This window comes from Syngnathus acus, chromosome 24 (assembly GCF_901709675.1).
Source record: "Syngnathus acus chromosome 24, fSynAcu1.2, whole genome shotgun sequence".
NCBI lineage: Eukaryota > Metazoa > Chordata > Actinopteri > Syngnathiformes > Syngnathidae > Syngnathus > Syngnathus acus.
In genome coordinates, this window is record NC_051108.1 from 2,792,651 (window position 1) to 2,817,117 (window position 24,467).

The 24,467-nt window shown below is 42.7% G+C and overlaps 4 protein-coding genes across 9 annotated transcripts; 3 read left to right on the forward strand and 1 right to left on the reverse strand.

Annotated features, from left to right (window-relative positions):
* The first annotated feature begins 1,844 nt into the window (after positions 1-1,844).
* On the forward strand, positions 1,845-8,656 carry cnr1 (cannabinoid receptor 1). 3 transcript variants are annotated; one of them, XM_037245433.1, is made up of 3 exons: positions 1,845-2,753; positions 4,264-4,347; positions 5,390-8,656. In XM_037245433.1, exon 3 carries the CDS (start codon positions 5,427-5,429, stop codon positions 6,822-6,824), a length of 1,398 nt encoding a protein of 465 aa, XP_037101328.1. In that variant the 5' UTR covers positions 1,845-2,753; positions 4,264-4,347; positions 5,390-5,426; the 3' UTR covers positions 6,825-8,656. The 3 variants fall into 3 exon arrangements, with proteins under 3 accessions (XP_037101328.1, XP_037101329.1, XP_037101330.1); XM_037245434.1 differs by lacking the exon at positions 1,845-2,753 and adding an exon at positions 3,926-4,098; XM_037245435.1 differs by lacking the exon at positions 1,845-2,753 and having other exon boundaries at positions 4,107-4,347; positions 5,390-6,860; positions 6,931-8,656.
* A 663-nt stretch (positions 8,657-9,319) lies between these two features.
* LOC119118420 (akirin-2-like) lies at positions 9,320-11,530 on the forward strand. Its single transcript, XM_037245449.1, has 5 exons — positions 9,320-9,825; positions 10,019-10,150; positions 10,562-10,711; positions 10,782-10,853; positions 10,995-11,530. Exons 1-5 carry the CDS (start codon positions 9,654-9,656, stop codon positions 11,003-11,005), a joined length of 537 nt encoding a protein of 178 aa, XP_037101344.1. The 5' UTR covers positions 9,320-9,653; the 3' UTR covers positions 11,006-11,530.
* A 505-nt stretch (positions 11,531-12,035) lies between these two features.
* rars2 (arginyl-tRNA synthetase 2, mitochondrial) lies at positions 12,036-21,681 on the forward strand. 4 transcript variants are annotated; one of them, XM_037245427.1, is made up of 21 exons: positions 12,036-12,261; positions 12,393-12,466; positions 12,555-12,657; positions 13,062-13,145; positions 13,231-13,331; positions 13,405-13,460; positions 13,530-13,613; positions 13,735-13,811; positions 14,212-14,370; positions 14,440-14,546; positions 14,624-14,716; positions 14,937-14,997; positions 15,442-15,518; positions 15,608-15,732; positions 15,810-15,877; positions 15,969-16,078; positions 16,259-16,354; positions 16,426-16,500; positions 16,582-16,645; positions 20,684-20,788; positions 20,879-21,681. In XM_037245427.1, exons 3-20 carry the CDS (start codon positions 12,631-12,633, stop codon positions 20,768-20,770), a joined length of 1,551 nt encoding a protein of 516 aa, XP_037101322.1. In that variant the 5' UTR covers positions 12,036-12,261; positions 12,393-12,466; positions 12,555-12,630; the 3' UTR covers positions 20,771-20,788; positions 20,879-21,681. The 4 variants fall into 4 exon arrangements, with proteins under 4 accessions (XP_037101322.1, XP_037101324.1, XP_037101326.1 ...); XM_037245429.1 differs by having other exon boundaries at positions 12,051-12,274; XM_037245431.1 differs by having other exon boundaries at positions 12,051-12,274; positions 12,559-12,657.
* Positions 20,926-23,629, reverse strand: slc35a1 (solute carrier family 35 member A1). Its single transcript, XM_037245441.1, has 8 exons — positions 23,407-23,629; positions 23,051-23,231; positions 22,808-22,967; positions 22,523-22,675; positions 22,263-22,329; positions 22,021-22,197; positions 21,815-21,949; positions 20,926-21,453 (listed from the first exon to the last, which is right to left on the reverse strand). The coding sequence occupies exons 1-8, from the start codon at positions 23,414-23,416 to the stop codon at positions 21,320-21,322; spliced, it is 1,017 nt and encodes a 338-aa protein (XP_037101336.1). The 5' UTR covers positions 23,417-23,629; the 3' UTR covers positions 20,926-21,319.
* Between the last annotated feature and the right edge of the window lie 838 nt (positions 23,630-24,467).

Below are 24,467 nucleotides of genomic sequence, written 5' to 3' on the forward strand. Positions count from 1 at the left end.
ATCTTATAACGGTCGACAATAACGTTGTCTCCCTTGTTGCTAGAGAGATGTGACTTAATGAATTCCTGGACAGATGGAACCGCCCGTCCGTCCTTTTCCACTGCAAGGTCGGCCGTCCTGGTCTCACACCTCATGCAGGATGTGTTACACCGGGACATCCAGGCCATCTGCACCCCCTTCTGCCTCCCCCCCCAAAATCCCAAACCAAGGTGATCTCACACTGGTCCTCAGCCCCCTCCCTTCACCAAAATTGCTTTTAAGAAAGCTCAAAGTCACTCAACCTTTTCAAACTATCAAATATAAATGTTCATACAGAAGTTCCTAGACGAAATAGTTTTAGGGCACCTCCTTGAGTGGTGATAAATATTCTGTTTAGTCAAAGCCAGTCGTATTCCCAAAATGGCTGTCAAAAATGGAAAGAAATGTCACTGCAGTTGGAGATAAGGTTTATCACTCCTGCAAGGTGCCTTACTGAGTTATTGTCCATCTGAAAAGCTGCCGTTAATTTAACTGGTACGTGAATGGGCCAGGCTTGATTCAATACAGAAAGAAACTTTGAAGTTACTAAAGCTATTCAGCTCCGTCACAATGTTGCGGTGGACCGAGGAGACGAGGCCCTCTCGGAGGAGAAGGCGCCAATAGAAAATGGAAATGAAGTAGAAAGAGGAAATAAACACGGATAAGGAAGAAAGATGGCGGACGACGTTTCTTTCCGAAGGGTTCAAGTCGACCCAGAAGATGGGCAACCTTTAAATTGGTTGCCAGAATACATTTACTGAGAACTGAAGCACCAGCTGCATTGTTCTTCCAAATAGGTTCTATCAGGCAAGATAGCTCCTTCTCACTTGGCAACTGGACTAACACTCCAGACAAGTTTAGACTTGCACTAAGATTATTTCTGCCACTTTCCGGTCCAGGATGAAATGGCAGACAGGAGGAAAGTAGGACCAAAAAGCAAATAAAGGACAAAAGATGCCAGGACTGTATTTATTTTGATCATTATCATCTAACACCAGATCGTCCAAAAAACTCTAATAATCCAAACAAGCTTGTTTTTAATAACTTCATTATTAGAGTCGCATTGTGCTTTATTAGCAAGGATGACTGACGTGTGATTCTCATTTTATGAGCTAGTCACCATGGAGTTATCACAGGAAAGTCAATCCAAGTCTAGTTTGATTTCCTTGGCTGCCAAGAAATCAATGGAATTGATTGGTAACTGCTGCCACAGGATATTTAGTGACTGATGTAAATGGGAGGAGATTGTCCTTCAACAAAGACCAGTGCTTGGTCAAGATCACAGAAAATATGCAAATGAAATGATTCACTTTTGAAATGACTGATTATTGTGGTTGTTAGTGACAAAGATGTTTAAAGTGATTGTTTTCATCCCAAAAAAATGCTGTTTTTTTTTCATGTAACATGCCAGACAAGCTGGCAACTTTATTTATTTTGCCTTCTTGCATTTGCCATATTTGCACAAATGGTGGCCAAGCCTGCTTATTTACTCAACTGCAGATGGAGGGGACTTCTGCTAGGGGGGGGTTAACATCCAACTGCTTGCAGTTCCTTACGAACGCGCTTTGTCTCATCAGTTTCTTCTCCCGCCATGTCGAGTACTATACGCCTTTGATTGGCGGCAAATCAAGCACTTTTGAGGTCCAACCTCGCGCCAGACTTGCACAGAAATAGAGCCCTGCTGCCTCCACACAAGGTAAGCTCATTAATACTTCACAATTACTGTAAGTTTCCAATCATTTCAGCCTGCTTATGCAATTCGGTAGGTACTCCTGTTTTGGTTAGCAACTGAAATGGAAATCTTCTGAATTGAAACAAAGACCTTTTTTTTTTTTTCTTTCAGTAATAGGCACACTGTGAAATACCTATTAGCACATCTGCTTCAAATTTCACTAAACTATGACGATGACCTTATCTCAATTGACTCCTGATGCTTTGTGCGAACATACACAAGTTGGAGCGTCTGTCACCTTGCAACAAACATCGATGCTACCCATGCACAGACGGCCTTTATTGGCTGGTTGGATTTAATTAAATCCCTCCATCACCAACGCTAATAGAAGTTCATTAATCGCAGTACGAACCAACCGATGGTGCAGCTGTTCCAATATGGACGCTTTACTCATTTCACTCGTGTGCTTGCATCGTTCTCAACGATAAAAAACACAGAATTAGGAGAAAGGACTGAGCTTTTTCATGAAATGCATGTCAAGTATTTCCAGGCACATTTGACACGTGAAACCCTTAATCACCAATTTAGCCTGAAAACCTTAATCACCAGTTTAGCCTATTTGGAAAAATGCTAATCTTCAGATCAGCAAAATACCAATAGGAGTAAAGATTAATGCCATGTTCTGTTTCTCCCTCAGAGTCACGGTGTGTGCTCCAACGAGGCTTAAAAACCCCCGAAGGGAAGATGTAAAAAAGTCACCGACCAAATTCAGTGTCACGTTAATGTGAGGCCAGAGGCGGGGAAGGAAGCACTTAACACGTCACATATTAACCTCTGGATTACATTCCATTAATTAGTGGCCTAAGCTTCCTCCAATGCTCAGACCAAACACATTACGCAGAAGTTTTGTGTATTCCTACGACAGACTTAACTGTATTGTTTTTGCTTTTCCTCTCTTCTCACTGATAGATGGATCCAGAGTGAGTCAGTGGAGGACAAAATGTTATGTAGCACAGATGGCCAGAAGCTTTTGCCTGAGCCACCGCTTATTGCTCACTAACAGGTTAGGATGCCAAAGGAATGAGTGGAAACTGTCACAACGTTTGGGGGGGCTGCAAATGATCGTCTATTAAATGTAACTTTTGAGTTGGGCAGTGCGCAGGTTGTTTGCTAAGCAGATGCAGCGATTTGCATTTTTTAAATAACATCAATGGAAAAGAACTCCACTGCTGTTAATTAGATTCAAATAATTAACATTCATTATTTAACAAATGACAAATTAATTGGGATGGGATATTTATCGACGTACTCTGGTGCATGTGAATGGCAACAAACTACCCAAGAAGGTGCTGGAGAAATTGCGGCGTGCTGAATTTACATGCTGTGAGTCAGAAAGAGACACGATTTCAACATCGATAGATGTGATGGTCCTTTTTACCATGCATGAGGATCACTACTGAGTCATGGCCAAAAAAAACTTTTTTTACTCATTAAAATTTGTACTCAGCTGAATGACAATTGTACAACAAAGGCCATGTTTGCCCGTTTTCCAAAACGCTAATTCAGCCCTTGTGTCAAAAACAAAAAAGGCTGACATGACTTTGTGATGTTTGCCAAATAAACACATGGAAATCAGATGCTTAGAGATTTGCAAAGCCACTTGACAAAGGTTAATTGGTCACTTAACACACGCACGTACGACCGCCCGCACACACACACACACACACTGTTGAAAAGAATTTTATTTGTCTTGTTCCAAATTGACTTCAGCACTGATGGCAAAAATTAAGTTGGCCAATTAACTTTTTTTTTTTTTTTTATTTCAAGATGGCAGCCCCCAGCAAAGTTATCAACTCATTACCATATTGGCCCGAATATAAGATGAGGTTTTTTTCATTGAAATAAAACTGAAAAAGGGGGGGTCGTCTTATAATTGGGGTCGTCTTATATTCGGGCCAATACGGTAATTGGTTTGTCTGACATTGCCTTATTGAATTTAAATGAAAGTAAGGTCAATTATGAAGTATTGTAAATTCCTCAGTGAAAATGACATCAATATGGGTAGAGGTGAGTCATTCTTTTTAATTATTTTTTTTTCCCCATCGCTATGTGGCAACTAGTAGCAGGACTGGAGCTAAACCAATCATTTCATTGGCTGTTTTGACGTGTTCTGGTTTCAATTCTATTAAAAGCTTGCAAGCCCCCAACCCCCATAGTCAGGCTTCTAATTTTAATGTAATTTTTTTTGTATTTGATGCTTTATTTGTCTGAACTCGGCGATCTGCATTGAAGAAAGCAGCCTGGGAATTCAAGTAGGATTTCTGTGCGTGTGCACTGACTGGCCGGCCAGCTTGGAAAGTGGATGCAGGCACGTGACGTAGCTTAGAGGGAGCGACGCCTTATAAAAAGTGAGAGGACTGTGGAGAGCACAGAGGAGCCGCGCTCGCATCCTCCAACAGGAGAACCACTTCAACGCGCACACTAAAACTAGTCGAATTTGCATGAAAAATGGCAACCAAGCTTCCTTTGTATTAAACCACACTTTGTTTTTGCTTCTTTTGACCAAATCTTAGAAAAGGCTGGATGTTGCGCTTCTGCCTTGGATTAACGCGCAAAGATAAAAGGGCGGATCTGTGCACCGGAGGGAATTATGTAAGGTAAAACATCATTTGAATCTTTTGGTGCTTTTTTTTTTCTTCATCTCATTTATATTTGTTTTGATTATTCTAATGCATTAGCGGGGGTTTCTACATTAAAGTACATTATGTTTCCACAATTTTGGAACTAATTACTAAATGGCATCAGTAAGTGCCATACTGAAGTTTGTTCTTTAAAATCTTTAAAATAATGCACGAGATTTTAGTGAGGTTTTAAGCCTGACAGAAATGCATGTATATAAATCTAATATCAGGGAAAAAAATGCTGATCATATATCAAATAGAAAAAGTGTGAAATTTGTTGAAATGTTTGTTACTCAAAAGCAATGCTGCCCCCCCCCCCCCCTCTTGCTGCAATTATTGTATACTACTCAAAACATTAGATATACTGTACCTGCAAAAAAATATTTAGATAGATAAATGTTTTTAAGCCCCCCAGCATCAAATGTACACACGGATGTGTTATGTGCATGGAGAGCAGCGTCCTCATGGGAGAAAAATGAACCTCACCAAGATATTGACTCAAATTGATTTTTTAAACTACATAATTCCATTTGATTTGTAGTAATGCATTAATGTAAATGTTGTTTATTGGGTCTCAGAAGTACTGCTGCAGCCCCCTATTAAAAATACATCTACTGACCAAAACATTAGGTACACCTGCACAAAAATTCCATTTGTATGCAAGAGGTGTGTCTAATATTTTAAATGAGATCCACAATAACAAGCATATAACATCAGGTATGTTATTTATTTATTTTCTTTAAATATTCAAATAAAAATAACGGCAGGTGTTAAAATGTATAGTTTTTTTTTTTTTCCCCCGTTCTGCTGCATCCCCCGTTTGGAAAAACATCTACAGGCATTAAATGCACGTCAATGCCTGCCATCTAGTGGTGATTGGTGATATTACAACTTAAAACTAAAGTCGAACCTTGCATAATGATGACAAATGCGATTCAAAAAAGTGGATCAATCATTCGTGGTGTTCCTAATGTGATCACCCCGACCATGTCTGAGACAAATGTCCGTCCGTTTCCAGGTTGGTGTAGGTTGGTCCTCTCGTCTCTCCCAGCAACATGCAGTCCGTGCTGGATGCTGTGGCCGACACCACCTTCCGGACTATCACCTCTGGTTTACAATATCTGGGTTCCAATGACGCCAACTACGATGAGGCCGCCAGTGAAGTGGACTTCAAGGGCGTGTTCTCCCTGCAGAAGCCCTTGTCCTCCTTCCGCAGCAACGCCTTCCCTGACAAGATCCCCCCTGACGAGGAGCTGATCCTCAGGGGATTCTACCCCACCAATGCCACAGAGCTCCTGTCCAACCGGACCACGTTCCGGGACGAGGGCAATAACATCCAATGCGGGGAGAACTTCATGGACATGGAGTGCTTCATGATTCTGACGCCCAGTCAGCAGCTGGCCGTGGCCGTCATGTCGCTCACCCTTGGGACCTTCACGGTCCTGGAGAACCTGGTGGTGCTCTGCGTGATCCTGCAGTCGCGCACCCTCCGCTGCAGGCCCTCCTACCACTTCATCGGCAGCCTGGCCGTGGCCGACCTGCTGGGCAGCGTCATCTTCGTCTACAGCTTCTTGGACTTCCACGTGTTCCACCGGAAAGACAGCCCCAACGTGTTTCTCTTCAAGCTGGGCGGAGTGACGGCGTCGTTCACCGCGTCTGTCGGCAGCCTCTTCCTCACCGCCATCGACCGCTACATCTCCATCCACCGACCTTTGGCCTACAGGCGTATCGTGACCCGGACCAAGGCGGTCATCGCCTTTTGCATGATGTGGACCATCTCCATCGTCATCGCCGTGCTACCTCTGTTGGGCTGGAACTGTAAGCGCCTCAAGTCCGTGTGCTCCGACATATTCCCCCTCATCGACGAGAACTACCTGCTCTTCTGGATCGGGGTGACCAGCGTGCTGGTTCTTTTCATCATCTACGCCTACATCTACATCCTGTGGAAAGCCCATCACCACGCCGTGCGCATGCTGAGCCGCACCTCCCAGAAGAGCCTGGTGGTGTACTCGGCGGACGGCACCAAGGTTCAGACCACGCGCCCCGAGCAGGCCCGCATGGACATACGCCTGGCCAAGACTCTGGTGCTCATTCTGGCGGTGCTGATCATCTGCTGGGGTCCCGTGCTGGCCATCATGGTCTACGACCTCTTCTGGAGGATGGACGACGACATCAAGACGGTGTTTGCTTTCTGCAGCATGCTCTGCCTGCTCAACTCCACCGTCAACCCCATCATCTACGCCCTGAGGAGCAAGGACCTGAGGCACGCCTTCCTCAGCTCGTGTCACGCCTGCCGGGGCAGCGGCCAGCAGCTGGACAACAGCCTCGAATCGGACTGCCAGAACCGCAACATCTCGGCCAACAGGGCCGCCGAGAGCTGCGTGAAGACCACTGTGAAAATAGCCAAAGTAACAATGTCAGTGTCCACGGAGACATCTGCCGAAGCCGTGTAACTGGCTGCCCAGATTCGAGGAAAGTGGGGAAACCAGATTTGAAAAAAAGGATCATTTTGCGTTGTAGTAGAGCAGACAATCCTTCGTTTGATGACTCGCGTGTGAAATTTGGCAGAAATACTCACTGCGAGGCTTACTTTAACAAAAAAGGCGCTAGCCACCTGTTTTCTTGATATCTGTCCATATCAATTGATTTTTTTTTTTTAGGACTATTTCAAAACATTTGTTCAAAGAATTACTGGGTGAAAACGATGACTGCAGTGGTTCAGTTTCCACTTCCGTGCAAATGGGAGTTTGAATGGTTCTTTTTTCTTAAATTGTGACTTACAGACACCAAATTTCATTCATTTCTTTATCATCAACTGAATGATTCTGGCCTGAAAAGAAATAAATCTAGCATTGTTAGTGTGTGAGCACAATGTGTGCCCAAGTGCCAAAATGGTGTTACAAGGTCAGACTGGAAAGAATTCTTCAGTTGACTTTCATGATAGTCCAATTAGTGAATGCATTTTATATTTTTGTACTGTGACTTCAGGTTTTGAAAACAATGTATTGTCACGTTGGGAACAAGGGGCTACTGACATTTTGAATTCCACACGGCTTACTGTGTGCCATTTGCACCATGAATACAAGAAATAGTCACTTTCTTTTCCTCTCTCTTTCTCTCTCTCTCTGGCCTTGAGTTTCTCACAGGCGTTTATGTACATACATTCTCACTCTCTTTTTATACTTCTGACAACACTCAGTGAGTGGCAAGTGTGCAAGGGAGTGTGTGAAATGAATGGTGAGGTGTGCAATGTGGGGGGAAAAAAGCGCTTCTAACTCGACAAAAAAATAAATAAATGCAGCTTTTTTTTTCAATATGTGGTAAGAACTATTTTTTTTAATGAATGGTGGTGAGCACCATTGTATAATTGTATCTATTTGTTTATTTGCTCGCCGTTGGAGATTGTAGAGTGTTACAATCAGCAAGTGCACAGTGTTATAATGCAAGAATAGTGTCGCAATTAGGGATGGGCATTTTTACAAGAATGTTTTTGAAATATACAGTTTATTAGATCCAATCTTTGAATGTTCTGAACTCCTATGCCCAGACCAGACTCATATAGAGCTGAAAAAAAGGGGACATGACAATCAATCAATTGATTATCTATTGCCCATCCCTAATTGAAATCCTAACGCTCAGCTATTTGTGTGGGCAAATATTTTGAACAATAAAAATGGGCGAGGGCGCAGTGTGCTGGTCACAACTGTGCGAGCTGCTTTCATCTCATGTCTGCTTTTACTAGATTGTATGTGTGTAATATTTTGTGACTTGGTGATGTAGTTCCAACCCAAAGCCTTTAAAGAATCATTCCAGTGAGTTGTATCCAGTGCTACTGTCGCAGCAGGTCATTTTTGTTGTTTGTTGCGTAAAGCCACCCATACTCTGGCCTCTAGTGAAGTAATCTTAGCGTAATGGAATTATTGTCTGCTGTTCATTTTATGTGTAGAAATAAAATGGATGAGGGGTGTTGGCACTTACAAAAGAATGACAGAATTTCCCCAAATAAGCAATGTAGTGCTTTTTATTCTAGGAAATTGACAGCACAATTGTTTTTCTGTAGGTTTTTCTATTGATGTGACGCTATCCATAACAGCTCTGTACCAGTAAATGCTTCTGCTGCTTCTTGTATTCTTGAATAGTGAAGACTAAAAAAAAATGTCAACTGTCAAGTGACTTTCTGTACAGTGGTGGGAACGTGAAGAATCCTCAAAACTACAAAAAAAAAGTCACAATCGCTCAAGTGTTTTTAATATTCCTGTTTCAATAAAGTCACAGCTAATTGTCATTGTCTGAAGCTATTTGATCATTTCAAAATGATAAACATCAGGGTTGCATCAAAGAAGTGAAAAGCATAAGTATGAACAGTTGTTTGTCTGTAAATATGATTTCTTATTACCTTCACGGTCTACTCTGCTCTATCTTACACACAGCCATTATAAGGACAAAGTAAAAGGAGGGATGGATGGAGAATCTTCAGAATGTACGATTTTAGCGCCATCTAGTGGTTCTTTTTATGTATTATTGCTCAGCCATAGATAGATAGCGATTGGTATATATTCATATATATATATATATATGTGCTTTAGTTTAAATTGTACAGTATAGAGTACTGTACACAGTACTCCTAGTACATGTAAGAATAGTTAAATTATTACCAATTCAATTGGCAAATTAGTTTGTTTTTAATTATTTTCAAATCATTTCGAAAAACTTTCTTTAAAACGTAGAGGAAGTGTATTTCACTGATATTGATTGTTTATTAAGAAAATCGTTCACCAACTTCTCCCCGCGGGGTTTGTTGCCAAACAACTACAGTACAATATTTTTAAAAGAAGGCGTCGACGGAGTTGTCGGGAAATGTAGTATTCAAATGCGCAAAGCACAAACGATCACGAGTTCTAAAAACTACACTTCCCAGCATTTGGGGCGGCTTCTCGCGCATGCGCAGTACAGTGATGAAAACTACACGACGCGAAGCCGGCCGACCGTTGAACCGTCGTGTTTATCTTCCATAGCGTCGAAATATCTGCTTTCATCTGACGATACGCTGTAGCTAAGACGTTTCGTTGTGTCTGCTTTGTTTCAAAACACGTTTATTCATCTAAATCAAGTACCATCGGTCAACAAAAAGAAGCGAGAGACGAGAAAGTTGCAATTTATCATCACACCCAGTAGCTGGAGAAGGAGAGCTAGCAGCAGCGGCGTCGTCTCATATCCGGATCGTCACAAAACGGGAAGATTCGAGCTTCTTGTGTCTTGTTGGGGGTTTAGAGTTTAGCGAAATGGCGTGTGGGGCTACGCTGAAGAGGACTCTGGATTTTGACCCATTAATGATCCAGGCTTCCCCCAAGAGGAGGAGGTGCGCCCCGATACGGTCTCCCGTCACCTCGCCTCAGAAGTACCTCCGTCTGGAGCCTTCGCCGTTCGGACAAGTGTCGTCCAGACTCACCACAGGTTTGTCTTTTTATGCCTTCAAAAGTGTTTCATTTGACAGAGTTAGACTCCTAACTGTTGCCAATGATGAGCTTGAGATAGCAAGCTGTGGTATGCTGAAATGGACTCCAATCTCATTGACAATTGAAATCTGTTATTGATTTTGTCTTACGCGTTGACTCTAAAGTGAATCGTGGTTTTGTTTCCGTCACAGAGCAAATTCTGCACAACATCAAACAGGAGTATAAGCGGCTCAAACGGCGAAACTTGGACACGTATTTCCAACAAGTAGACGGCTTCTCGACTCTGGATCTTCTCAATGTCCCCAGTGCATCTTCCCCATCAGGTAACAGTTGAACTCTTAGGGTGGATTTACACTATAAAGTCCAAGTGGCCCAATTCTGGATTGTCATGACACTGCAGAATTAGTTTGATTATATATAGAGCAGCAATAGAATAATCAATTTAAAAAAACAACCTCTATTTACAGCTAGGCTGCAAAATAATCATGCCCCATTATACGGCATTCCAAATTATGCAAATAATTTACTCTGATTTCTACAAATGCAATTGGCATCATTTTCAAGTCATCAAAAGTTATGAGAATAATTTAAAATGTTTTCAAACAAACCTCCCAATGGTAACTATTCATTTCCCCAAATTAAAATGGAGTTTCTGTTCTTTTCATAATCTGACTGTTCTCTCTTGTCTGGATCTTTTGATTTTGTATTAACTGTGAGATTTCTTCTCCGGACAGGTTCTTGCTCAGGTGCGTCCTCCCCCACCAAGAAGGAGCAGCCTTTATTTTCCCTTCGGCAAGTTGGAATGATCTGTGAAAGACTACTAAAGGAGCGCGAGGATAACATTCGAGAGGAGTATGATGAGATTCTGACCACAAAATTAGCAGGTATGATGAACACAGTATTTCCTCACAATGAGAGTCATGTTAACTTTTTTTTTTTTTTTTTAACAAACAGAGCAGTATGATGCCTTTGTCAAGTTCACGCATGATCAGCTCATGCGAAGGTTTGGAGAACAACCTGCCAGCTGTGAGTTTTCTTTTTCCTTTCACGTTTCTCTATGAAATTGCATTTCACGTAACATATCAGGACGTATATACTCCATATGTATAATTTGTGGCATTCAGTTAACTGAATAAAACATCCTCTGGTGTTGTCGCCCATCACTAGATGTTTCTTGAGTGGACATGGAGAATAATTGAATCTGCTGGATGCTGGAGTGGTCCATTTGGACTTTGTCCCAGCTGTGCCATATCGCCTCCCAGTGGACTTGATGGACTAGTCTGTGGCTTTTACGTTTCTGCTGTTGCTGCTGCCGTTTAGGAGGACTCCCCTGCTGTTGTTGTGTCTGACCTTCCGTGACTTCCCAAAGTGGCCTCGCAACATTTCTTTGGCTTTCTTCTCTGGAGGCCTTCACATATTCAAGGGCAACTGCCACCGTAATTCAATTCTGTTCTCAGTTGTTCTTGTTTTACAAATGGAAATTTAGTTTGTACTTTTTGAAAAAGGGATTAGATCCTGTCAAAGGGAGCTTTCACACTAGACTCGATGGATTAGAGAATGATTTTTTTTTTTTTTTACACCAGACAACAGGCATTTATTGCATCTGCATTACACTGACTTTTACTCAAAACACCAAAACATTTGCTTGTTGTAATAGAGGAGGGGGTCTTAAAATCTCAAGAACTAATAAACTGTTTTTACAGTCACGTCTTTGTGATTACCTGGTTTCAATGGAGGTATTGAACACAAATTTGTTTGACCACATTATTTTCCAGCACACACTGCAAATTTTTTTTTATTATTGGATTATCATGGTCAGCTGACAGAGATAAAAAAAATGAATTTTACAAGCACCTTGGTATTTTTCTCTTTAGAAATTGACTTGAGCCCTTAGGCTATTAGGCTAAGGATGTATATTTCACAAATAATATGTAGAAATATTGGGAGTATCCATTTTAAGTCAAGTCAACAATTCATTTAACAATCTGCACAATATTCATCAGAATGTGCTTTCTTGTTTTTAGCACCAGACATTTAAAATTCATGTATATCCAATTCTTTCCAAAACACAAGAAATGGGTTTTGAAATGCCAATCTAACATTGTTTTTTCATCGAACATTTTACAACAATACAGAATAAAAGGTCTACAAATAGAAATGTGATCATCGAACTCCGCGCATGCGCACTTTGACGTCACGGTAACACGGCCTCTGATTGGGCGAGATACCGGAAAACATTTAATTAACAGGACGCGTTTGTTCTCTAACCATGTGAAAGGCACCATGAGCCTATTAGTGTAGTCGTCTTTTCTAATCATGTGAAGGCACCATGTGCATATTCGTGTAATTATTACATGCATGCTTTTAATTTTAGAACTGTAGAGTTCACAACCTAGGATATGGCTTCTTTTTTCGGACGAGCATAGCAGCGAAGGTAATGAGAACAGGTGACACTGCTTGGAAACATAACATTTCTTCAGGGGAAAGTTAAATGTAGTTGAATTGTATTGTTCTCTATAAAAAAAATAAAAATCTTGTATGTACTTGTTTTTACTTTGTGTGCAGCTGGGCAGGACACTGCATCAGTCTGATGACCTCTTCATACCGGCTCTTTCGGCTGTCCCAGTCTTTAAGAAACAGTAAAGCGTTTTCTATTTGCCCTCCACACTCTTTACAGTTGAACCTTTCAACACATTTTCTAAAGCTTTGTGTAACTTTTCTTTTTAGGCAGACTGCTGACTTGAGGCTATCAATTAGCATTTTAAGAACGAATGGGGCTTTACCAGCAAGTGGGGACATCCAGATGCAAACAGAACACTTGGCTAAGCAGGTAGGATTGATCAGCCACAGAACAAATAAGATAATTCGTATCATATTTTCCCTCCAATAACAATAGAGCAATTTAATATTTTGTGGCGGACCTCAGGACCAGGCCTGCAGTTAGTGGGATAATATATTTGTCCTTTGTGATGTTTTGTTTTTGATGACTTGTATCTAGTGACAGTTATTGGCAGACAGTCATGGAATAAAGTGTGTTCCTCACTTCTGCCACAATGTTTTTTTTTTGTTTTTTTTGCGTCCTACACACACATGCACACTTGAGTGGTATGTGGTTGCTGTTTTCTTGGGTACTCAGACCCAACTAGTAAATGTGTGCCTTTTCTAGATCCAAGTCAAAAACATGCAATCGGCCTTTTTTCTACTAAGTCCTTAATTCTCCAATATAATTTTCAGTTAAAGCGAGACAGCTTGGTGGAGGATATAGCGATAGGAAGTGCTGTAATCAACTTCACAATTAACCGCAAACTTCTTGCTCAGGTTTGTATTATTGTTATTATTTACCAGTATTATTGACTATGTCTCGTGTTCCTAACCCGTCACCTCTGTCCTTTTTCTGTTCTAGAAAATACTGGAACCGTTAGGAACGGGACACCACGGCAAAATTGAGCTTCACAGTGAACTTTTTAATTCTCTTAAGAAGGGAACGACATTAGTAGAGTACAGGTATGTTTTCCAATATAACACATGTAATGTCTCATAGTTTCTCAGCAAACAGTGATACACGTATGTGTTGTAGCTCTCCAAACATTGCCAAAAAGTTCCACGCAGGACACTTGCGATCTACAATTATAGGTGAATTATAATATAAGCACAATAATAAAAATGAAAATCAGATGAGGGTAGCTCAGACTCTTTGTGCAGGGAACTTCATTGCCAACTTGAAGGAGTCTCTTGGGAACAAAGTTATTCGAATGAACTACCTTGTAGACTGGGGAATGCAGTTTGGTGAGTGATTATGATGGAAAAGAAATGAAGTGCTGAACACATGTTTTTGCTGGTTTAATCAAATCCTTCACTGTTGTGGAAATTTGCCGTACTTGTTCTCCTCAACCTTTTTTTTTTCCAGGTTTGCTGGGAGCTGGATTCAGCCAGTTTGGCAGCAAGGAGCAATTAAAAGAAAATCCTTTACAGCATTTATTCGAGGTGAAAATTCATATTCTGTAAACAGTAAATGTTTTTGTTTCTTTTGTTTTTTTGTTTTTATAGTATAATCAGGGTTCCCTTGATACCTTAAAAATTTCAAGACATTGAATTCATAAATAAGAACCACCCTAAAAACAATGCCTTAGTTGGTTTTAAATAAATACACACAAAAGTGTTAAAAAATGCAAACACATGACAAATATGATATTGTAATTACTGGTTGTCTTACAAGATGAAACTTTGGCACCATCTTGTGGCATCTTGGTGCCAAACAACTGCAGCATCTTTCCCTAACAGCTCGACTGAACTTTGCATGTCAGGTTTAAGCTAATTTTAGCCATTTTACTTTCCAAACACAAATATTTCTTTTCAAGGATCACATATATTGTATGTTTTGCAGGTATATGTAAAGGTCAACAAAGAAGCAGAGCACAACGAGGAAACCATGCTGGCGGCCAGGGACTTCTATCGGCAGCTGGAGCAGAACGAGACTCGCGCCGTGTCACTATGGCAACAGTTCAGGGACATCACTGTGAGCGAGTATCAGCATGTTTACCAGGTACAACCCGGTGCTCCGTCTCTTGTTGTGTAGCCCAGCGTCATATTGATGATGTTTTTGGACTGTCAGCGGTTAGGGGTCCACTTTGATGTCTACTCGGGGGAGTCCTTTCACCAGGAGAGAGTCCAGGAGGTGGTACGGCAGTTGCAGAACAGAGGCCTGTTAAAGACCACAGAGTATGTGGATCAGTAATCGCTAATATGCATTTGTTTCATGGCGATAGTCAGCCAATTGATGAGTAAAAGTTTTGCAGGAAGGGGACCGGCATAGTGGATCTCTCAGTCGGAGACCTGAGCAACGTGTGTACTGTCCTTCGCAGCGACGGCACAAGCCTCTACATCACCAGGTTGCTGCCGTTCGTAACAAATTCAGATGGAGAAAGTTCAACCCAGTGAAACTTACAATTTGCCACATAGCATAAAATGTAACACTTGGTCCTTGAAAGCAGTCGACAGCTCATGGATGAAATTGTGATTTCATCAGTGGAATGTTGTGAATTTCAATACCTCTCGCTTTTGGTTATTACATGGCCATTGGAGGAGTCCACTGATTTGTTTTTGTTTCAGGGACATTGCAGCAGCCATTGACCGGGAAGAAAAGTACCATTTTGATGAGATGATTTATGTGGTAAGGACATTTTTTTTTTTTTTTTTTTTAAACTAATTATAGTGTTAACTCAGGCCAGATTATTTTATAATAGTATATATGACCTCTTTTAAAATCAGCAAAAAAAAAAAAAAAAAAAAAATTTCCTGCACATATTACAATGCAACACAAAAAAAAGAAGAGAAAATAAAGCTTTTTTTTTCTCTCTCAATGTTTCTTGTTGTAAAGTTAAAACAAGTTCTTCCTACAATTTGATCTGGTTTGACTTGAGGTCATTCTCTTTTGTAGACAAAATGTAGTTTGTCTACTGGCTTTTTCTGGTATCTCACTGATGCCTGTCAAACACAGATCTAGCTGTATAGATTAGTTATGCAAACATGGCACCCAGTACATGTTTTGTTAAAGGGCGTCAAGCGCAAATGCAAGTCAGCATGCTAACGATGACATTGTTTGTCATTTTTCAAGACAGATAAAAGTCAAACACATCACTTTCAGCAGTTGTTCCAGATCTTGCAAGTGATGGGACATTCCTGGGCTGACAGGTAGATGGACACACACTCACACACAAAAGAAGCTACTCTATGTTATCTTAGCATTTAGAACTTCTTCAACAAGTCTAGCGTTTGCACAGGTGTCATCATGTGCCCTTCGGCCTGGTGAAGGGCATGAAGACCCGGACCGGAGAGGTGGTCTTCTTAGAGGACATTCTGGACGAGGCTCGTGCCAGAATGTTGAACAATATGAGCCATTCAAAAAGTACAACTGCCTCTTTTGGTTGCATCTTATTTTCCTGTCAAATCTTGTGTCAAGGTTTCCTCATTCATGTCTTGCAGTGACAAAGGAAATGGACGATCCGGAAGACACCGCGCAGAAAGTGGGAATTAGTGCGTTAATAGTCCAGGTGAACGACAACGTGTCGAGCCTTTACTGTGGTGGGTCTACTTATTTTCAAAATGAATGAAGATAAAAATAACCCCATAAATGTGTTTTAGGATTTCAAAGGTCCACTGCAGGGGGACTACAAGTTTGACTGGGACAAGATGCTGCAGGCTCAGGGAGACACGGGCGTTTTCCTCCAGTACACGCATGCACGCCTCTGCAGGTGCGTTAACAGACATTGAGATGTTTGTCGCTAATCAAAACAGCAGCACCGATTGAGGCATGTAAGGTCTCTCAAGTGGAATGTGGAACTAGATCTCCAGAGCTTTGTGAATCTTTCGAATTGTTTCAAGCAGTTGAGAAATGTGGACTGAGGTATACGTAAATACTCCTCTTGATGCAGTTTAATACGCATGAATGACGACATCGACGCCGCGACATTCGACGCGTCGCTTCTAAGCGAGCAGTCGGGCGTCTCCGTTCTTCAGCATCTCCTCCGGTAAGTTCAACAACTTGCCATTCTTATTCAGAGTTTCCCCATCAAAACACGGCCCTTGTGTCTTCCCACAGCTATGATGAGGTGTTGTACCAGTCGGCGCAGCATCTGCAACCCAAACACTTACTCAACTTCCTGTTGAAGCTGTGGTAAGGCCCAACGAGGATGTTATGGTGTGAGATGTTTGGAGACTGGTGGATTCTCAAACAAGGAGTATTGCTCTCTTGCAGCCACCTGACCGCCTCGGCACACAGAGACCTGCCAGTCAAAGGGAGCCCGCAGCAGGTCGCTCAGGTAAAAAAAAAAAAAAAAAAAAAAAGGTTAATTCTATCTACCTGGTTGTGCAAAACCATCGGAAAATCTATCCATCCATAGCTTCTTTCAGAGGGCCATTATGACTGTCAACCCAAATAAATGTATGAGCACCGCATATTATATACAGTAAAGGCTACAAAACAAACCGACAAATAACTCGTTTTCAAATCAGACGAGAAGAAACTGGTCAAATATTAAAAAAAAAATAAAATGTTAAAAATGAAGACAATTTGTAATTCTAGTAATGATACGAATTTGATGCACAATTTGTCTTCGCGGGCCACATAAAATGTTGTAGCGGGCCGTATCTGGCCCTAGGCCTTGGGTATGACACCTATGATTTAAACCCTAGTTTGAAACCCTAACTCTAGTATGAACCCTAGTTTGAAACCCTAACCCTAGCTTTAAACCCTACTTTGAAACTGTAACCCTAGTTTTAAACCCTATTTTGAAACCATAACCCTAGCTTTAAAGCCTACTTTGAAACGCTAACTCCAGTATGAAACCCTATTCTGAAGCCCCTGAGCCTGGCTTTAAAGCCCTTTGAAACCCTAACTCCAGTATGAAACCCTACTCTGAAGCCCCTGAGCCTGGCTTTAAAGCCTACTTTGAAACCCTAACTCCAGTATGAAACCCTACTCTGAAGCCCCTGAGCCTGGCTTTAAAGCCTACTTTGAAACCCTAACTCCAGTATGAAACCCTACTCTGAAGCCCCTGAGCCTGGCTTTACAGCCTACTTTGAAACCCTAACTCCAGTATGAAACCCTACTCTGAAGCCCCTGAGCCTGGCTTTAAAGCCTACTTTGAAACCCTAACTCCTGTATGAAACCCTACTCTGAAGAGCCTGGCTTTAAAGCCTACTTTGAAACCCTAACCCTACTCTGAAGCCCCTGAGCCTGGCTTTAAAGCCTACTTTGAAACCCTAACTCCAGTATGAAACCCTACTCTGAAGCCCCTGAGCCTGGCTTTAAAGCCTACTTTGAAACCCTAACTCCAGTATGAAACCCTACTCTGAAGCCCCTGAGCCTGGCTTTAAAGCCTACTTTGAAACCCTAACTCCAGTATGAAACCCTACTCTGAAGCCCCTGAGCCTGGCTTTACAGCCTACTTTGAAACCCTAACTCCAGTATGAAACCCTACTCTGAAGCCCCTGAGCCTGGCTTTAAAGCCTACTTTGAAACCCTAACTCCTGTATGAAACCCTACTCTGAAGAGCCTGGCTTTAAAGCCTACTTTGAAACCCTAACCCTACTCTGAAGCCCCTGAGCCTGGCTTTAAAGCCTACTTTGAAACCCTAACTCCAGTATGAAACCCTACTCTGAAGCCCCTGAGCCTGGCTTTAAAGCCTACTTTGAAACCCTAACTCCAGTATGAAACCCTACTCTGAAGCCCCTGAGCCTGGCTTTAAAGCCTACTTTGAAACCCTAACCCTACTCTGAAGCCCCTGAGCCTGGCCTTAAAGCCTACTTTGAAACCCTAACTCCTGTATGAAACCCTACTCTGAAGCCCCTGAGCCTGGCCTTAAACCCTAATTTGAAACCCTACTCTGAAGCCCCTGAGCCTGGCTTTAAAGCCTACTTTGAAACCCTAACTCCAGTATGAAACCCTACTCTGAAGCCCCTGAGCCTAGCTTTAAAGCCTACTTTGAAACCCTAACTCCAGTATGAAACCCTACTCTGAAGCCCTGAGCCTGGCTTTAAAGCCTACTTTGAAACCCTAACTGCTGTATGAAACCCTACTCTGAAGCCCCTGAGCCTGGCTTTAAAGCCTACTTTGAAACCCTAACTCCAGTATGAAACCCGACTCTGAAGCCCCTGAGCCTGGCTTTAAAGCCTACTTTGAAACCCTAACCCTACTCTGAAGCCCCTGAGCCTGGCTTTAAAGCCTACTTTGAAACCCTAACTCCAGTATGAAACCCTACTCTGAAGCCCCTGAGCCTGGCTTTAAAGCCTACTTTGAAACCCTAACCCTACGCTGAAGCCCCTGAGCCTGGCCTTAAAGCCTACTTTGAAACCCTAACTCCAGTATGAAACCCTACTCTGAAGCCCCTGAGCCTGGCTTTAAAGCCTACTTTGAAACCCTAACTCCAGTATGAAACCCTACTCTGAAGCCCCTGAGCCTGGCTTTAAAGCCTACTTTGAAACCCTAACTCCAGTATGAAACCCTACTCTGAAGCCCCTGAGCCTGGCTGTAAAGCCTACTTTGAAACCCTAACCCTACTCTGAAGCCCCTGAGCCTGGCCTTAAAGCCTACTTTGAAACCCTAACTCCTGTATGAAACCCTACTCTGAAGCCCCTGAGCCTGGCCTTAAAGCCTACTTTGAAACCCTACTCTGAAGCCCCTGAGCCTGGCTTTAAAGCCTACTTTGAAACCCTAACTCCAGTATGAAACCCTACTCTGAAGCCCCTGAGCCTAGCTTTAAAGCCTACTTTGAAACCCTACTCCAGTATGAAACCCTACTCTGAAGCCCTGAGCCTGGCTTTAAAGCCTACTTTGAAACCCTAACTGCTGTATGAACCCCTACTCTGAAGCCCCTGAGCCTGGCTTTAAAGCCTACTTTGAAACCCTAACTCCAGTATGAAACCCGACTCTGAAGCCCCTGAGCCTGGCTTTAAAGCCTACTTTGAAACCCTAACCCTACTCTGAAGCCCCTGAGCCTGGCTTTAAAGCCTACTTTGAAACCCTAACTCCAGTATGAAACCCTACTCTGAAGCCCCTGAGCCTGGCTTTAAAGCCTACTTTGAAACCCTAACCCTACGCTGAAGCCCCTGAGCCTGGCCTTAAAGCCTACTTTGAAACCCTAACTCCAGTATGAAACCCTACTCTGAAGCCCCTGAGCCTGGCTTTAAAGCCTACTTTGAAACCCTAACTCCAGTATGAAACCCTACTCTGAAGCCCCTGAGCCTGGCTTTAAAGCCTACTTTGAAACCCTAACTCCAGTATGAAACCCTACTCTGAAGCCCCTGAGCCTGGCTTTAAAGCCTACTTTGAAACCCTAACCCTACTCTGAAGCCCCTGAGCCTGGCCTTAAAGCCTACTTTGAAACCCTAACTCCTGTATGAAACCCTACTCTGAAGCCCCTGAGCCTGGCCTTAAAGCCTACTTTGAAACCCTACTCTGAAGCCCCTGAGCCTGGCTTTAAAGCCTACTTTGAAACCCTAACTCCAGTATGAAACCCTACTCTGAAGCCCCTGAGCCTGGCTTTAAAGCCTACTTTGAAACCCTAACTCCAGTATGAAACCCTACTCTGAAGCCCTGAGCCTGGCTTTAAAGCCTACTTTGAAACCCTAACTCCAGTATGAAACCCTACTCTGAAGCCCTGAGCCTGGCTTTAAAGCCTACTTTGAAACCCTAACTGCTGTATGAAACCCTACTCTGAAGCCCCTGAGCCTGGCTTTAAAGCCTACTTTGAAACCCTAACCCTACTCTGAAGCCCCTGAGCCTGGCTTTAAAGCCTACTTTGAAACCCCAACTCCAGTATGAAACCCTACTCTGAAGCCCCTGAGCCTGGCTTTAAAGCCTACTTTGAAACCCTAACCCTACTCTGAAGCCCCTGAGCCTGGCTTTAAAGCCTACTTTGAAACCCTAACTCCGGTATGAAACCCTACTCTGAAGCCCCTGAGCCTGGCTTTAAAGCCTACTTTGAAACCCTAACTCCGGTATGAAACCCTACTCTGAAGCCCCTGAGCCTGGCTTTAAAGCCTACTTTGAAACCCTAACTCCAGTATGAAACCCTACTCTGGAGCCCCTGAGCCTAGCGTTAAAGCCTACTTTGAAACCCTAACTCCAGTATGAAACCCTACTCTGGAGCCCCTGAGCACAGCTTTAAACCCTACTTTGAAACCCTAACTCTAGATGACTGTAAAAAGTAACAGTACTTGCATTTTGATATTTGTTTCCTACCTTATTAAAACAATTAAGATTCTAAATAAATAAATAAAAATAATAATTCACAACTTAGTCATATTTACAAAGGGTGGAGTATAAACTAATCTGTGTCTTTTTGGAATGCTCACAGGCAAGGAAGAGACTATTCAGCGGGACCTGCTCAGTACTAGCCAACGGGATGAGAATCCTTGGCATCATCCCAGTGGATAAGATGTAAACATTCAACTTAATCGCAACTTCCATTATTAGTTATTTCCAAACTACAAGACTGTCCCTCTGTACATTAGGAATACAATTCCAAACTTTGTCTCGTTGTAAATGCGTGCACTCCAATTTGGCATTTTACTGACACAAAATAGAAAACACAGGTGATGACATCTCCACTGTGTGATGTGCTCTTGTCATTTCAAGTATGAAAACAATTCTGTACATTCATAATCAAGTGGTACACAAGTTGGAGGGGGGAAAAACATCGAAATCAATGACAGGTGCAGTTGTTGGTCCTTATGTTTTTCTAACAGTGCGACCTCTGACATTTTAACAAATGATAAGCTATGTACACAAGTTTTCAGTTTATGACCCCGCCCCCAAAAAATCACTTTGCATTGCTTCACTTACCCTTTGCACAGACAGAATCCACATAATGGGATTCTTATAGAATGATTAAAAGAAAAACACAAAGAAAATAGTTTATTGGCTCGGGTGGTGGCAGGACTTCTCCTCCTCAGTCCATGTGGAAGAGGGACCCGATAGTGAGTGGGCCAAGTCACACAGTAACCAGATTCTGTTTGGACTCTCCGTTGGCCTGTTCCTGTCTGAGTGTGGACGTGTCCTGCTTTGGAAGGCCGTACAAATAGATGGACAGGCACACCAGGGTGGCACCCAACATGAATGTGGTTGCTGTTGGAGAAGCCAGAACATCAGGAAGTTAAATTCAACAGCCTAAACACACTGTACATATTGACAATGATCAAAAAAGTACCTCGATTATTTCCTAATGGTCAGACTTAGGGCTTTTATTTTGTTGCATAATTTTGGGGAGTGGTTCTAATGTTCCTATGTTGAATCTGTATTGTATTTGCATTTTGAATTCAACAGCTGAAAGAAATGAACTTTTGTAACCCTCAATGAAGCAATACTTCAGGGTGCAAGCCTAAAAGTTCATCTCTGACCCAGTACGTGACTTGTAGATGTTCGACACCTGCATGGCTTAACAAGAAAACATACTGAAGAGCAACAATAGGAAGGAGGATTATCTTACTTATGTGCAATCCAAACAAGAAGACGGACGCCAAGGTGGAAAGGACGATGGCGGCCGCCGCCGAGAAGCCCTTCATGATGTTGTCGGTGTACTTGACCACGACGGACGTGTACAGGCCTCCCACGCTCGCCAGGACTGCCAGAGAGATGAAGTCAAGCACAGCCAAGAAAGGTGGCCCACAAAGTCTCTGCCATTATTATACTCACAAACGACAAAGCACACCCAGGGCGTGTATCCAAAAAAGAAGCCTTTTTCTAGGACCTTCTCGCCGTCCGTCACCACCACGCCCATGAAGGTAATGGCGATACCCGACACGTACATCTGGATGTTCCTCACCCACAGCGACGTGTCGGAGCTCTTCAGCACCTTCTCAAAGTACACACCTGAAGCACAGTTAGATGGAGTTACAACAGAGCCGAAGAAAGTCATGTGGCTGGTCGGTGGCTACCTGCAAAGCCGGAGCACACTACAGCGATAATGATGGCAATGAAGCCAACAAGACGGTTTTGCTCAATCTGGACAGAAGAAGATGTGAAGAAGGCTGTGTTCAGAATCACTAGTATCGACTTAATGGGGAAAAAAAAAAATCTGAAAAGACAGCTGTGGTAAGTTAAAAAGTTTGCTAGTGAAAGTTTATATCATAAAATTGAACAACGATATAATATTTCAAAAATTATACTGATTGAACAAATGGAGTTGGAGACATACTTGGACTTCGGCGGCATCTCCGGGTTTCCATTGCACGAGGATAACCCCCATTAACAGCAAAAAGATGGCCACACACTGCCTCTTGCTGAGGGTCCGGTTCAGCATCAAGAACATGCACAGTGCCGTGCATGGGATCTTCAGCTGATAAGTCACCTGCACACAGAAACATGGCAAGTGATCAGGTTGTGGACTTTTTGTATGATCTGATCAATTGGAGTATGACTGACTGATTGTTGCAATTCGTGTGATCTTTTCTTCAAGCAGGTTCTTCCAGGTTGACCTTACCTGATAAATTGCAGCATCAAGGTTGCTCAATGCCAGGAATGCCATGTTGTTCTGGACCGCGTACACCACAGATGGTACACTCAGCTTCAGCAACCCTCTCGGGTTGCACAGTACGTACTCCTTGATGGCACCCAGCAGCTTTCCTGGGCTTCTGGTTTCTCTGAGAAGTCAATTGAATGGGTGCAGGGGAAAATCTCAATCGCTCTCTTCCGGGATGCAGACTGGTCGTTCGAGATCACTTACCTTGCTAACATCCCAATGCTCAGTACTAGTTTGATAACTTCGGTGAGACACACGGCGGTGGTGGAAAAGTACAAAACCTCGGACGAGAAAGTCCTCGTGTAGCGGAGAGTGACCGTGTATGCGGCCGCCACCAGAGTCATCACAGTCAGGCAGTACAGCTTGAAAACCAGGCTCCCATTCTCTGAGAGGCGGACGGAAGTGTTATTAACTCGTCATTACAGTCACTGGCTAAAAGTAACATGTCAGTAAAGTACAACTAGTGTCTTAAGTCTTCCTGTAATTTCCATTATTGTGATCGGATCGCGATGGTTAGCTTTCACCGGTTAGCTAAATGTGTGCGTGTGGGTGAAACTCACCGCCGCCCATTGTTGTTGTGATGTGTCCGTCCGCGTTGGAAGGTTAAATCATCTTTTTTTGTCGTGAAAAAGTAGCAAGTCGGTGGGAAAACATACGCTTTAAAGCGTTTCCGATACAATCACAGGTATATTTTGGGCTGCACTTCAAAACGGGACGAGGACGGCCCACCATGACGATGGCGTCGTCACCGGAAGTAGTGTTGGCTTGTGAGTGAACGATTCGTTCAAAAGAACAAATCTTTTCAGTTCATATGACTTCAACCAGTAGGTGTCGGTAATGCTCATTGTAGCTGGTGCCACCTCGCCGTAAAACAAAACGAAGAAGAAAGACATTAGATTGCTGGTTTGAAATGTACTTTTATTATTATTTTAATAAACATTTATGTTGAAACCTGTCTGGTGTTTTATTCCTTGTTTTTATTTTTTTGGACATGAAAACATAAAAATCTGACATTTGGTTAACTGCTGTATATGACAATATGTACATGTTTTACATTGTGTAATATGTGTTGGTGTCCCCCAAAATAAAGAGCAAGTAGTCAAATACACATTCTTGACACATACAAAATGCATAAAGTTATTAGGTACACCTGAAAATGGCGGTGTACCTAATGGAGTGTCTGTGTGATGTCACCGATCAAACAGCCAATCAGAAAGTGGGGGTGAGGGCGGGTGTGGCACTTTTCACTTTCAGTTAAGCTTTGGCCAAGAATTTTCCCTAATGAAGTGGCCTCTTATTAGGTACACCTGAAAATGGCGGTGTACCTAATGGCGTGTCCAAGTGACGTCACAGATCAACCAGCCAATCAGAAAGTGGGGGTGAGGGCGGGTGTGGCACTTTTCATTTAAACCAAGGGTGTCGACCTCCAGTCCTCGAGGGGCCGCGTTCCAATATGTTTTCCAAGTGACCCTCGTTAAGCGCACCTGCGTGAAAAGTTTTAGCTCATTTCACGTTCCGCAGGAGCTAAAACTTTTCACGCAGGTGCACTTAACGAGGGAATCACACGGACACTCCATTAGGTACACCGCCATTTTCAAGTGTACCTAATAACAGGCCACTT